General features: G+C 43.1%; 1 protein-coding gene across 2 annotated transcripts; it reads left to right on the top strand.

Annotated features, from left to right (window-relative positions):
• Nucleotides 1-7,171: 7,171 nt before the first annotated feature.
• Nucleotides 7,172-13,099, top strand: LOC120686355 (disease resistance protein PIK6-NP-like). Of its 2 annotated transcripts, none has more exons than XM_039968556.1 (3): nt 7,172-8,245; nt 12,354-12,607; nt 12,780-13,099. In XM_039968556.1, exons 1-3 carry the CDS (start codon nt 8,237-8,239, stop codon nt 12,820-12,822), a joined length of 306 nt encoding a protein of 101 aa, XP_039824490.1. In that variant the 5' UTR covers nt 7,172-8,236; the 3' UTR covers nt 12,823-13,099. The 2 variants fall into 2 exon arrangements, with proteins under 2 accessions (XP_039824490.1, XP_039824489.1); XM_039968555.1 differs by having other exon boundaries at nt 12,717-13,099.
• Nucleotides 13,100-14,761: the final 1,662 nt, after the last annotated feature.

The raw sequence follows: 14,761 nt of genomic DNA, 5'->3' as shown, positions 1-14,761 counted from the left end.
AAATATCCTGGATACTTGAGCTACGTCAGGGTAAGTTCTTTCTTAAACACTTTCTAAGCTTCGATATCTGAAGCACATGGAACCGATTTCTTTCGATCGATCATATGTTGGTTCCTGGGACACTGAAAGTTCCCATAACTATCATCCTTGACAATAGAAGCAGGCGTAGGTTTACTCACATGCATACTATACTTCTTTAAAATCTTTTCTCAAGTATGCCTTTGTGATAGTAGTAATACTCCTTTTCTTTTATCTCGGTGAACATCAATCCCTAGAACGAATGACGCTTCACCGAGATCATTCATATCGAATTTTGATGACAAAAATTTCTTTGTCTCCAGTAGCAGATCAATATCATTGCTAGCAAGCAGAATATCATCCATCCATATACAGGATAAGAAAAATAAATTTTCCATTCTTAAACTTTGCATAAATGTAATTGTCCTCCTCATTTTCTTTGAACCCAAACTTTAAATGCTACTGTCTGGAGGCTTGTTTTAATCCATAAATGGATTTCTTCTGGCAGCATCTCATATGTTCTTTTCTTCCAGGACAAAACGGTTGGGTTGTGCCATGGATTTCTTGCAAATTACCATTGAGGAATGCCATCGTCTCATCTATCTATCTGATATAACTCTAAATCATAATGTGCCAGTGCCACTGACATCATTATATAATTCTAAAATAATCCTTGCATGAGACAAGAAAAATGTCTCATTATAATCTATTCCTCAACTTCATCTTCCACTTGGGGCTGTCGTTGCTCCCCCTCATCTGCGGCAATTGGTTTTATCGGATCCTGAAGGATAGGTTCCTCATTCTGATTTGTTGCCACAACTGGAGAACAGGCGCTGGCACTACAGCGTCCTGCACTGTTGGTGTAGCGGCAACATGTAACATGAAAAATGGCTCCTGGATCATCGGAGTAGGCACAAAGACTCGCTTCTCCTCAAGATCAATTTTCCGCGCTACCATGCTCCCCAGACTATCTCGGGGTACCATACTCCCCCTAACTATCTCATTCTCCAAGAAGACAACGTGTTTTGTTTCTATGAACTTCGTATGTCTGTTTGGACAACAGAAACAATAGACTTTCGACTTATCTGAATAGCCAACAAAATGGCAACTGACTTTCTAGGGATCTAGTTTCCTAATGTTTGGGTTAAACACTTTGGCCTCAGCTAGACAGTCCCATATGCGTAAATAATTAAGTGAGGGTTCTGTTCTTGTCCATACAGTGTTTTGGGCACTGACTTACTTGGTACTCGATTTAGAATACGAACAAAGGTTTTTAAAGCCTTCATCCACAAAGTTATCGTTAAAATGGAGTAACTTATCATACTTCTCACCATACCCATTGGAGTATGGTTACATCTTTCGGCTACTCCATTTTGCTGGGACTCATCCAGTATGAATACTGGCCAACTATGCTATTTCTTTGCATAGGGATATCGATATCATGACTGTTGTACTCCCACTAATAACAAAGCTTTTCACGATGCTGATCTGAAACTGAGGCAGCCACGTACAGAAGAGGGTATACTAGCAACATGATGGTATTCCTAGGTTTGCCTACACGCCACTGCCCACAGGAATCCACATTTGCATGGGATCAGGGTATGGAAAGCAACGAGCAATACATAAGTACTCGTAGGCTTGCGGCTTCCACGCGTCTCTGTTGCGTTCTGTTAATCGGCACCTCTCTTTTCTGATGCAAGCATGTCGCCAGGATCTTGTCCAGCATCTGCGTTCTGGGCCTGGTTTTTTTCCTGGTGGCCAGCACAACCACAATATATGAAGCTGAATCAGTTGCTAGGCCACACAAGTTTTCTTGTTAGAAGTGTTTTCGTGTAAGTACCTTCAAAGCCTTTGAAATATGACGAAAAATTATGTAATTTTGTTCATTTCGAGTAAGGAGAAACATTAAGTGATGTCATATATTGCTCCATAGAGTTGATGCTCACCATCTAAAACAAATGCAGTTCGTGCTGTCCCTTTTTATCTTTAATTAAAAATAGTAAATTAAATAAACTAGTATTAGCTCAGGACATCGCGCCTTACATACTAGGATGGTAGAGCCATCAGCGCACAGATCATCCAACTATACTTAAAATCCTAATTCTTCATATTTGGGCACACGTTGTTCGCATCCTTATCCAAGACAAAGGGCATGCTTGTTCCTATGGTGATCATATAATCCATAATCGCCAACAAACTCCTAGCTTGGTGGTTAGGAGCTCTGAGGCACCTCCTCAGGTCCCGAGTTCGACTCCCGGTGGGAGCGAATTTCGGCCTGAGGTTAAAAAAATCCCCTGCCTCTCCTAATTCCCAAAGTACGGTGTGAGTTCGGCCCAGCTGTGGCCTGGCGCATGCGCTGCGCTGGTTGCACCGGGATGGCTGCATCGCGCGCGCTGTGACGGCCCAGTCTCACCTGGGGATCGAGCCCGTGTAAGGGTGGGAGAGGGGTTCGGGGGTTTTTCTCGGTATGCGTGAGAAGGCGGCTTCTTCTTAACACAATGTCGTGGGGGCGGTCTTAACCCCTACAGGTCGAGTTTTTTTTATATAATCCATAATCACCCCTAGAGAAACAAACAACCCCGATTATGACAGTGATTATATAATCACCATCCCCTGATTTTAATATCTAGGGCTGACAGATAGAATGATGCTTTGGAAAATAACATCATGGCTTCCTGATATTGTTTTAATTGGTGACTGTTCATTGGTGAATCATCTTTACTCTTATGAAATAGTCCTGTATATTAGATAAAAAGTATAAAACAACCATTATCCTTTGAGAATAAAGTAATAAAGAGTGCGATCCCGTCGGTAGTTGTTTTGAATTGGAAGAAGTTCATTTTACTACCCTCTACTATTTGGTTTGTCCACTTAACCCCTTAAACAAAGTTACGTCTCAATTTGCTCCCTAAACTATTTAATTAGGATCAATTCACCCCCTAGTGAGATTTAATTTTTTTTCTCTTTTCAAACGTTTTGTGCTCATAGGGGACACCATACTTCACATTATAAGAGAATTTTGTGACCATTTTCATAGGTTAGGAACATCTGGTACTCATTTGACTCTCAAGATATGAAAAATACATGAAAATAGTCATAATAGATTCTTAAAGTATTTTTCTAAGGTATGCAACAATGTCATCTAACAATCCACTAAATTTGGACTTAAAACCCTACTTGTATTGGGAGAAATAAAAAGACAAATTTTAAATAGGTGTGAATTGAGCTAGCCTAAATAGTTCGGGGGAGTAAATGTTAGTATTGATCTCCACCAGTTGGCCCAACGGCCAACTGAGCCCTTGACTCGCGTCCTGATCGGGGACGCCCAGTCCAATAGACGGTTGGTGGGCCCCTGTCGCGCAATGTCATATATAAAGGAGGTGGGGACCACGGCACAGGACAAGAGGTTCACTGCAGCCAGCGGACCTCCGACCTCGAACCCTAATCCGATCTAGAAAGGGGGCGCTGCCGTGGCTGGAAGCCCACCGACACCAACGTCCTCACCACAGCGAGGACGTCTCCATCGCCGGACGTCGCTGCGCCACCACCTCTGCGACCTCGCCATCCACGATGTCTTCCTCAACTACGGCGCCTCCTCAACGGCGGCGCTATGCCGGATGGCCGCAGCAACAGCAAGGTATTCCTTTTGGTCAAGTTCGTTACCCACTAGATCAACCACTAGGCGATACAAAGTATTCTAACAATGGTATCGGTTAGCCGATCTTGTGAGTATATCGTTTTGGGAAAGAAAGAAAGGAAAGAGGATTCGATAACGAATCGAAAGAATTAGGGAAATGACCATCGATTTCGAATAGAAAAAGTCAAAAAACCTCCAAACCCTAACCCCAACAAGACCATGGAGCCGCGAGTCCTACCTGAATATCGCCGGCCGCCACAACCACCGGCCGTCGCCACCGCGGAAAAGCCCTGGCCGAGCCACAAGCTCGCTCGGGAGAGAGAACCACCACGGGTCTTCGCCTGCACGCGGCAAAGCACCGACGAGGAGCCCCTCGACGGCGGCACGCCCACACTCCAGTGGATGCACGCGTCGGCGAGAAGGCCCACACCAGATCCGCCATCTTCTCCGGCTGCCCAGGGGTCGCCGCCGCTCGGCTCGAGCTAAGAGAGGAAGGAGAGGGAAAGGCTCGGGGTCGCTAGCCGGTCTTTCGGCGGACCGAGCGGAGTGTGCGTGCATGCGCGCTGGCCATGGTTGCACGGTGGCCCGTATCAGCCGGGAGAGAGGGAGTTGGAAGCTAGGGTTAGGGTTCCAGGGGGAGCGCCGGCCACCCGGTTTTTGATCGACCGAGAACGACGGAGAGCCGTCGGATCCAAATCCGATGGCCGAGAACTGCCGCGGCTCTCCCGGGCCGGATTGAGCCCATGTGGGCGGGGAGCCGCGCCGCGCCGGGCCAATTCGGCGGCCCGGTCGTCGACATCTGGGCCCTAGGCCAAGCGGGGGGGGGGGGGGGGGGGATGGGCTGCGCGGCGCTACAGGCTGCTTGCGAACAGGCCGATCCAAGCGCTGCGCGCCAATTTTGGGTTGTGGGTTCATTTTGCAAGTTGGGCCAGGAGTACAGTAAAGAAAAGAACAGTTTTGCTTTTATTTTCAGAAGCATATTTGATGTTTTTTGTCTAGTTTTGATGGTTTAATATCTAATCTTTTGGAACCAATGAGAAAATTAATTAGAGAAAAGTAAAGCCAAAAGAATGCTTCTGAAGGAGTATTAATTTTAAGGCAGAGTTTTGGCTTTTTTGCCAACCTTTGGACCTCTACCCAATTTTGAACCAACGGGATAAATTGTTTAGAGAGAAAATCAATGTACAGAAATGTTTAGAAGTATAATTACTTCTGAAAAGAAAGAAAAAGTTTTTCGCTGCTATAATGATGTTATCTTTCAATTAAGTCGGAACCAACAAGAAGATTTAATTGGAAGAATAGTTTAAAAGTCTTAGATGAGTTTTTTAGAATCATAATGACATTGGTGGCATACCACTTTTAGAATTGCATCAGAAGGACGTTGGAGCAATATCTCCCAATGGAGATTTGTACGAGAAAGTATATACATGACATAACCAAATGGTTTTGTTGTGGAAAAAAAAAGAACATTAGGATACCACCTGATGAAATCATATCACAGAACAGTGGTATCTAAAATTTTGTGAGAACAAAAAAAATGTTTTGGGTTTTAAGTAAAGGTAAATGCAAGATGACAAATTGCAAATATGTAAAGTTCAAAGATAGAAAATACCTTTCCCGCAATTTCAAAGAAGAAGGTCATTATGACTTCTAGTTTTGATAAGAAAAATCTCGGTGAAGACCCATTCGCTCTAGGAATGGAAATTCACTGGGATAAAGAAGAAAAGGGGTATTATGACTATCGCAAAGAGTATACTTAGAAAAGGGTTCTAAAGAAATATAGTATGCATGCGAGTAAGCCTACGCCTATCCTATTATCAAGGGTAATAGTTTTGGAATTTTCAGTATTCCAGGAACCAATATGAGATCGATCGAAAGAAAAGGGTTCCATGTGCTTCAGCTGTTAGAAGCAAAATTAGTGCTCAAGAAAGAATCTACCGTGACATAGCTCAAGTATCCGAGATATTTTGGCTAAAGTCCAGTCCAGCGATAGATCACTGGAATGGAATTAGAGAATGATTTTGCATTCTTGCAAAGTATTGTAAGCCTCATGCTAAGTAAGAAAGAAACACATGCTCTCAAAAGGTTGTGAGTAAAAAGAACTGAGTTTTGGCGAGATGTTTAGTGAAGCCCACAGTAGTAGCTAACACTCGCGCTTGGAGTTTTATTGTGGAAAAACTCCAAAGCAAATAGCTATGATATCGTGGGTCATGTATACCCAAAGTTTAGCATGATATGAGGCTACAAGACAGGCAAAATGGTTGAGGAAATCTTTACCCGAAATTGATAATGGTAGACAACAGCAATATGCCATTCAAGTACTTTCTCTCCTATGGCAACATATCATGTGTGCTGCCAAACATATTGATGGTTGCAAAGGAGAAAATCCAGAATCATACGATAGCATTGAGTATCAAAGTACCAAGCAAGTGTTTGCGGATCCTTTTACCAAAGGCCTACCGCCCACGTCGACTTGGGTTTTACAGGAGGCCTATGATTTCTGGATTACTAAGGGCCCAAAGAAAGGTTAAGGTCTTGTTTCAATACAAAAAGTATATTGTGGCTGTTAATCTAACAGTAACTAATAACTGTCATGATGAAGCACGCCCTACATACTGATCTACAATGAGACAAGGACCAAGAGCATAGCAAGCAAAGTGAAAGTCAAAGGGTTACGTCAAGGTATAATGTTTTAAAAGTATAAGGTGAGATCAAGGGGGAGAATGTTAGTATTGATCTCCACCAGTTAGCCCAACGGCCAACTGAGCCCTTGACTAGCGTCCTGCTCGGGGACGCCTAGCCCGATAGACGGCTGGTGGTTCCCTGTCGTGCAGCGTCATACATAAAGGAGGTGGGGACTACGGCACAGGACAAGAGGTTCACTGCAGCCACCAGACCTTCAACCTCGAACCCTAATCCGATCTAGAGAAGGGGCACTGCTGCGGCGGGAAGCCCACCGACGCTAATGTCCTCACCATAGCGAGGACGCCCCCATCGCCGGATGTCACTGCGCCACCACCTCTGCGACCTCGCCATCCACGACGTCTTCCTCAACTACGGCGCCTCCTCAGTGGCGGCGTTATGCCGGATGGCTGCAACAACAGCAAGGTATTCCTTTTGGTCAAGTTCGTTACCCACTCGATCTACCACTAGGCGATCCAAGGTATTCTAACAGTAAATTGAGCCCAAATTTTGTTTAGGGGGTTAAGTGGACAAACTAAATAGTTGGAGGTAGTAAAATGGACTTTTTCCGAATTGAATTTTGCAATGCGGGGAAGAAGCTACACAACACATAATTTCCAAGAGTTTTAATTTCAAATCTTGCTATATACTTTTTTTACCTGATGGAAATTGTTGGTTGTTGATTCTTTGTTGATATTTTGTTTAAATGTCCAATTATACTAGAACAACCAAATGCTCTTGTTTTGCCACGATACAACAAATCAAACAATTACATGTGCATATGAGAGGGATCGAGAGAGAGAGAGAGAGAGGAGGGAAGGGGGCAAGAGAGAGAGAGAGAGAGAGACACACACACACACACAGAGAGAGAGAGAGAGAGAGAGAGAGAGAACCGTCGATTAATTGTAAATAAAATTTCAAGAATTTTGGAGATCTTGTGGATGAAAAGAATTGATGACACATATTGAGGAAACAAAATGGAAATAGAAAAGCTAACGGCATTTGCCTAGAATCAGACCATCAGGGCATGGAGGTGTTTAAGAGTCAAAGTATCCGGTCCACAAGTTTGGCGGCACATACGTAATAGAGTGCCATGCAAAGCATCCTACGCACTTGTAGCTTCCATTTCCGTCTCGTTCTGTTGGTATTGTCTCCTCTCTCACATATTGCATGTCACTGGAATCTTGTTCAGGTTCTTTGCGGACAGGGACACACCTCCTTTGGAGCTACCATGTAGCCTTACCAACAAGTAGGACTCGAATTTTATGTAGGTCTTGGGTGTAGTCTCATCTGGTGCCTAGTGGCACATTTAACAAGGCCTTTTTCTCTGCCTGCCTATGATCGCAAGGCATGGATGTGTTTGTCCTGTAGTATGGAGCTGAACCCCTGTTGCTGCTAAAAGGCACAAACATTGATCGTGTTATCGAGTTTGCTAGTTCTTGTTAAAAAAAATAGCATCCAACGAGTCGTCTACGGCTTGTCTTTGTACGTGGATAAAGAACAGTCGTTTTTGGGTCATGTGCTGAATCCTTGGGATTCTCCACTTCCTGATCGTGTTCTATTGATCATGGATGGGAGTTTCTTCGACGTTGCATTGCTTCTGTAAATCAGATCGTAAGGTGATGCTAGTTATCATCTGCTATCCATGTTGTTCCTCCGTAAAAGATCAGGACAAAATCACAGGCACCGTCGTCGTGTCCTTATCAGACCCGCCACTCCTATTGTTGATTGACGACATAGTGTTGCATCTGACAATTCTAAGATGTCCAGCATGGTACTGAACACAACCTAATAGTGGAATCAACAAGAGTCTTTGTACGTCCTTACCAAGAGCATCTTTGCTTCGCTCATAAGTTACCCACTCCATGGTACAACTTTGCAACCCACCCTATCTTTGCCATGGAGGTGCCACGTGTTGGCGTCAATCTAGGGCCAACACATGAATGCGCTTGATCGCGCAGTGAGCGACGGCACAATTGCTGCGCCGATGCTCAGACCGGTCAGACCGGTCGGGGTAACTGGTCAGACAGGTTCGCCGGTGCAGAACGGCGAAATCCGACGAACGCTCGCCCGGGAGGGACCCTATCAGGGCAAGCGCGCGTAGGGTTGTTCTAGGATCGGCAGGACACCTAGAACGCCTTCAGACGTCGCGGAGACGAAAGAAGAACAGCAAGTATGGGGATTGGAAGATCTAGGGTTTGAGGAAGACAAAAAGTAATGCAAAATAACGAAAAGTAATAGATTGATATGTTTTTGATCGATTAGATGTCTCAATCAGCCGTGGCCCTTTATATTTATAGGGTGGATGGACTTGCCCCACAAGAAATACTATTACAAGATCTAAATCTATAAAAAACTCTAGTTGTACTCGGACTCTGCTTGGACCGGTCGGCCGTATCAGACCGGCTACAGGAAAACCCCAACCGGTCAGACCGCCTATGGACACCGGTCAGACCGGTCTGCCAATTTTGGCTGTCAACATATGCCCCCCTATTTTTGGTAAAGATTGCTTGCCAAAAAACATTCTTCTGAGCCAAAATTGTCTAAGGACGATGATTAACATCACATCGGCCATTTTTTGTGCTAAGGACGATAAACAATTATCGGCCATATCTTGCTTAAGTTGGTGTTGAAGAAACTTGTTTCGGCCGCCATACCTTCTTCATGATTGTTGATGTCTTTGGCTCGACCTCTACTTGTTGCTCCATTGTCTCCTTCTTGCGCATACGCTGCAACCTTCTCTTCTGGGTCTGAGACAAGACTGAAGGACACCACTTCGGCTGTAAATATTTTGAGTCTCACTTTGAGCCTTTCTCATCAGTTTTGTTGCAATCAATATCCTGTTCGACCAGATCGTTGCTAGAAACAGCCGGTCCTTGTGGTAAAGCATAATTTGGATACATAGGATGATATTGAATATAATATGATTGCATATAAATCCTACTATAATTCATAGGCAAATAAGAGTATGGAAACCAGCCATACCGCAGAGTAACCAGTTCATTGGATGGCGTATCAACTTGTCTTGGATGAGAATCTGATTGCTCTTGATGTTTCGTTGAGGACTTCATATCTTTGACTTTAATTGATCGCCACTTCTGAGCAGTTCCCTCCTTCTCATATTTGGCCAAGAGTTCCTTGAAACTCGGCCTTGTCTTGCTTTTGGAGGAATTCCCAGACTTACTGGGCGTACCGGTCAGACCGGTCGACTCGATATCAGTCCATTTTTCCTTGTCCTGCCCCCCGAGCGTTGAAGCCTCTATTGTAACTCGAGGAGTCTTGCTCTGCAGCACTTTTTTCTCATGCCTTTCCTCACCAACCACCACATTTTTCCCTTTAGTCGATTTGGCTTGATGCGACCGAATCAATACTTTTGGATTTGACAACTCAAGTGTATGAACGGGAAAAGGATTTTGATCAATTTGCATCGCAGGAACAATCAATCGTCCTTCATTTATAGCCGATTGTATTTGTCTACGGAGAACATTGCAATCATTAGTGGCATCAGAAAAAATATTGTGTAACTTACAATATGCACGCCGCTTCAATTCCTCCGTTGATGGAATAGTGTGAGAGAACTTAATCTTCCCAAGCTTTGCCAATTCATCAAAAATTCTATCACACTTTATCACATCAAAAGTGAATTTAATCTCATCTTGCCGATTTTTAGAAATCGGCTTTAAAGAAGTACAAGTGCTGGGCTTATCACTAGATGACCATACAAATTCAGCAACATATACTTCATTACCCTCATCGTCTGAAGATTCTCCTTGTAGCATATGCATACTAAGACGATCGGGTTTAAATTTTGCATCTTTACTTCGGCTTTCTTGAGCCAAAGCCCTTGCAACACTTGATTAACGGTTAGAAACTCATATCCTTCTAATTTTTCTTTAATATGAGATCTCAAACCATTAAAAGCTAATTCGGCAAGATCCTTTTCAAAAATAACCAAACTATAACATCGATTTTTTTGTATCTCTAAATCTTCTAACAAATTCAGCAACAGATTCATCATGTTTTTGCTTAACCAATGTTAAATGACATAGCCTCAATTCATTATCACCATTGAAAAAATACTCATGAAATTCACCATTGAAAAAATACTCATGAAATTTACGCTCTAATTGAGAACAAGTTTGCACAGAATTAGGAGCTAATGCCGAAAACCATGAAAAAACAGTGCCATATAAAGACAAAGGGAACATTCTAATTTTCAAATGATCAAGACTCCCATAAATTCCCATTTGTGCATTAAACTGACTAACATGCTCACATGTAGTCCTACTATCCTCCCCAGTAAATTTAATAAATTAAGGCACCTTGAAATTATGAGGATATGGTATGGAATCAAAACTCTTAGGATATGGTTTTTGACAAACAAGAGTTTTATCCTTAAGTTCTATGCCGAAAGACTCTTTAAACATAACAGCCAAATCTTTCTTATGTTTCTCAAGTATTTGATTAAAATAAGAATCATTTAGCCTCTGAACATTGGTGATAGAACTATTCGGCATTTGCGGTGCATGATTCGGCTGTGTATATGGTGTTTACTGCGAATAACCATGGTTTGGCATTGCACCATATGAATAGCCCGAACTTTGGGGAGGCATAGTATACGGATTATAAGTCATAGTGGCGTATGGAGGAACACCATAACTAGTAAACCCATTTATTCGGCTAAAATCAGCCTGAACAGGAGGCAAACTAGTAATAGGTTCAGGAGACGACTAATACGCCACCAGAGCACCAAGACCGGTCTGACCGGTCGTGGAACCGGTCCACCGAGATCGGTCTGACCGGTTTGTGCAACCGGTATGACCGTTCCATTCGCGTACTGCTATGGAGGTTTCTGACCATCATAAAAATTCATCGGCATGCCGTACTGTGGTGCAGGTATCGCCGATGATTCAGGAGGCATAGAGTTATTTTGAAAAGTACCAGCAACACTAGACATAGGAGCACTACAATCATTAGCCAAGGATTACTTTCCTAAAGACTTATCAATCATATTTTTTCAGTAGCAAGCATCTTTTCTTGACCATCAACCATTAATTGAGTAAATTGCTCCAAAATATCAGGCGATGCTGAAGTACTTACATTATTATTTGCTTTGGCTTATTCTTCTTCATCCGAAAGAATGACCACCTCCTTATCGTTGAAGACTTCACCCTTCCGGTTCCTGGAGAAGTGAGACAAGAACCACTGACGCTTCTCTTCGATTTCTTTCTCTTTGCGCTGTGTGTTCTCCTCTTCGCACTCCTTGATGAAGGCTTCATAAGCTTGACGATCTTCAGCTGACAATTGATCAGGAGTCGGCCTAACGATGTTGCCGGCATCAACATCACTACTTGACAGCTTCACCATGGTAGTATGTGGAGTAGATTAGATCAGTTTAAATAACCAAGATCTTTCTTCCCCAGTGGAGTCGCCAAAATATGTTGGCGCCAATCTAGGGCCAACACATGAATGCGCTTGATCGCACGGTGAGCGACGACACAATTGCAGCACCGATGCTCAGACCGGTCAGACCGGTCGGGGTAACTGGTCAGACCGGTTTGCCGGTGCAGAATGGCGAAATTCGAGGAACGCTCGCCCGGGAGGGACCCTGCCAGGGCAAGCGCGTGTAGGATTGTTCTAGGATCGGCAGGCCACCTAGAACGCCTTCAGACGTCGCGGAGACGAAGTAAGAACAGCAAGTATGGGGATTGGAAGAGCTAGGGTTTGAGGAAGACAAAAAGTAATGCAAAATAACGAAAAGTAATAGATTGATATGTTTTTGATCGATTGGATGTCTCAATCGGCCGTGACCTTTTATATTTATAGGGTGGATGGACTTGCCCCACAAGAAATCCTATTAAAAGATCTAAATCTATAAAAAACTTTAGTTGTACTCGAATTCTGCTTGGACCGGTCAGACCGGTCGATTGTATCAGACCGGCTACAGGAAAACCTCAACCGGTCAGACCGCCTATGGACACCGGTCAGACCGGTCTGCCAATTTTGGCTGTCAACACCACGAGAGCAAATCAAAGAGCAGGTCATGATCTGGGTGCGTGACGTAAGGGAGCTGTCCTACGACATGGAAGACATCGTCGACATCTTCCTGGTGCGCGTCCAGGGCCCTGAGGCCCCTAGCAAAAGGAGCACCAAGAGGTTCATGAAGAAGATGATGGATATTGTCACAAAGGCTGCAACTCATCATGAGATCGGACAAGAGATCAAGGACATCAAGGAGCGTGTCAAGGAGGTGGCCGAGCGACGTGACAGGTCAGTATCTCACAAACATAAATGCATTTGATTTTTTTTTCTGCTGCAATTTCCTCTTACCCTAGTGGTTTCGAAATTTAATTCGCACTGTTTTCTTGTATATATATAGATACAAAGTATTAATCCTGCCAAAATCTTTGTTGACCCTCGCATAACATCTTTGTACACTAAGACGGCTGACCTTATCGGCATTGATGAGGCAAGGGAAGAACTAATCACAAGGCTGACAAAAGGAGATGACATGTCCACACAACAAAGGATAGTCTCTGTTGTTGGATATGGAGGATTAGCAAGACAACGCTTGCCAAAGCAGTGTATGACAAGCTTAAGGGAAAATTTAATTGCACAGCTTTTGTTCCGGTTGGCCGGAATCCTGATTTGAAGAAGGTTTTCAAGGACATATTAATCAAGCTTGAGAAGCAACAATACATGGATTTCAATTTCACCATATTGGATGAAAGGCAGCTCATCTACGAACTCCGAGATTTCCTTGAAACCTGCTTCATTTCGTATGCAGAATGTGACCTTGGGCTCTGAAAAAACAAAGGTCGGCGTCGGCATCGCGCCCACCCTGCTGCTGCCAAGCGTCCACAAGCTTTCCTTTCAAGTCTGCATGCGGGAATTCAAGGATGGCAACGACGATGACTGTGGCAGCCTCGGCTTGGAGTACTTTGCCTCGCTTCAGGATGTCAGAGTGGATATCCACTGCAGTGGTGCCTCTGCTGCGGATGTGGAGGAATTGGAGGCAGCGCTACGGCACGCAGCCGACGTCCATCCCAACCGTCCCACACTTGAGGTGAAGAGGTACGAGGAGTGGAATCTGGTCTCAGCAACCCAAGACCAAGAGGTACTACGGTGAAACGCATCTTTTTTCTTCTTCTTTATTTCTTTATCTATCGATATCGATGATGTACACATCCCCTTAGCAATAGAGTATACTCTATCTGACTTGAGCATATATCGTATCTTAAAATTTAAACATGCAGCCAGCTTCAGAATTTTCTTTCGTAGTAGACTTCTGCTGAAAACCATACTCACATATTTTTATTCCCTTTTAATATGAACGTCGAATTACGTGTCAAATTCTGAAAACCACGACCAATTTTTCGACATCTATAGCAATATAGCATTCTCAACTCAAAATACTTAGTGCGAATTCATATGTCTTGACCAAAATTTTCAGTTACTAGTCAGTTACACTACTACCTTACTAGGCCCCGCAGTTGAAATAGCATGTGTCAAAAGTTATTTAGTTGCTTATTTAATATACTAGTAGAGGTGGCACGTGTTTAAAGAACAATTATATTAAAAATAGCACAGGTTTAAAGAATAATTATATTTGAAAATAACATGAGACTCAAAATTGATGATATAATAAAGTAAAGTTGTATTACATCGATCGATTACTAAAACAACTAAATTCTACTAAAAAAACTAATTACCGACCGCAAAGTGCATCAAGAAGGCATGTACGCTATGTGGGTACATGTAGAAGGCTAGGTGAAAAATTAACATGAGTTTTAGAGGAAAGATTGGTATATTTTTTCTTGATGCATCCATTGGGTGTATCCGACATGCATATATTTATACTCTTATATTTATATTATATTTATGGATATAAAAAGTTCAACTTACATAAGTATCACTTATTCACTTATATAAAATGAAGTACTATCACACCATGCATGATTCCTTGCGTGCAAATAAATCCCAAAGCAAAGCATGCAGCATAGTAAATTTTGCCTACCTTGAATCGAAGCAAAGCTCCCTTGTACTATACGAATCAAAATCATTCAAGTCTAAGGATCCAACGGAAGCCACAGCTGCACGTCCAGGGATCATTCAAGTCTATTTATAAAATTGTGACATCTTATACATGATTTTGATTCAGATGGAAGAAAGCGGTGGTTCTACCATTATATATTTTGAACTCACTATATATTTAACCTCTCTTCCATTTATAAAATTGAGTAAAGATGAACCCTCTCATCCACGGGAAAAAAATAGTAAATGGAAAGAGGTTCCTGCGGTGATTGCCAAGAAAAAGGAATAATCAATCCAAATGAATGGAAAGAGGTGTCATTGCCAATCCAAAACAAATGGAAGAGAGGTGTCAGCCGTGATTGTCAATCAAAACTAATGGAAGGAGTCATC

This window comes from Panicum virgatum, chromosome 8N, assembly GCF_016808335.1.
Source record: "Panicum virgatum strain AP13 chromosome 8N, P.virgatum_v5, whole genome shotgun sequence".
Taxonomy (NCBI): domain Eukaryota; kingdom Viridiplantae; phylum Streptophyta; class Magnoliopsida; order Poales; family Poaceae; genus Panicum; species Panicum virgatum.
This window is presented reverse-complemented; position numbering and strand designations above follow the sequence as displayed.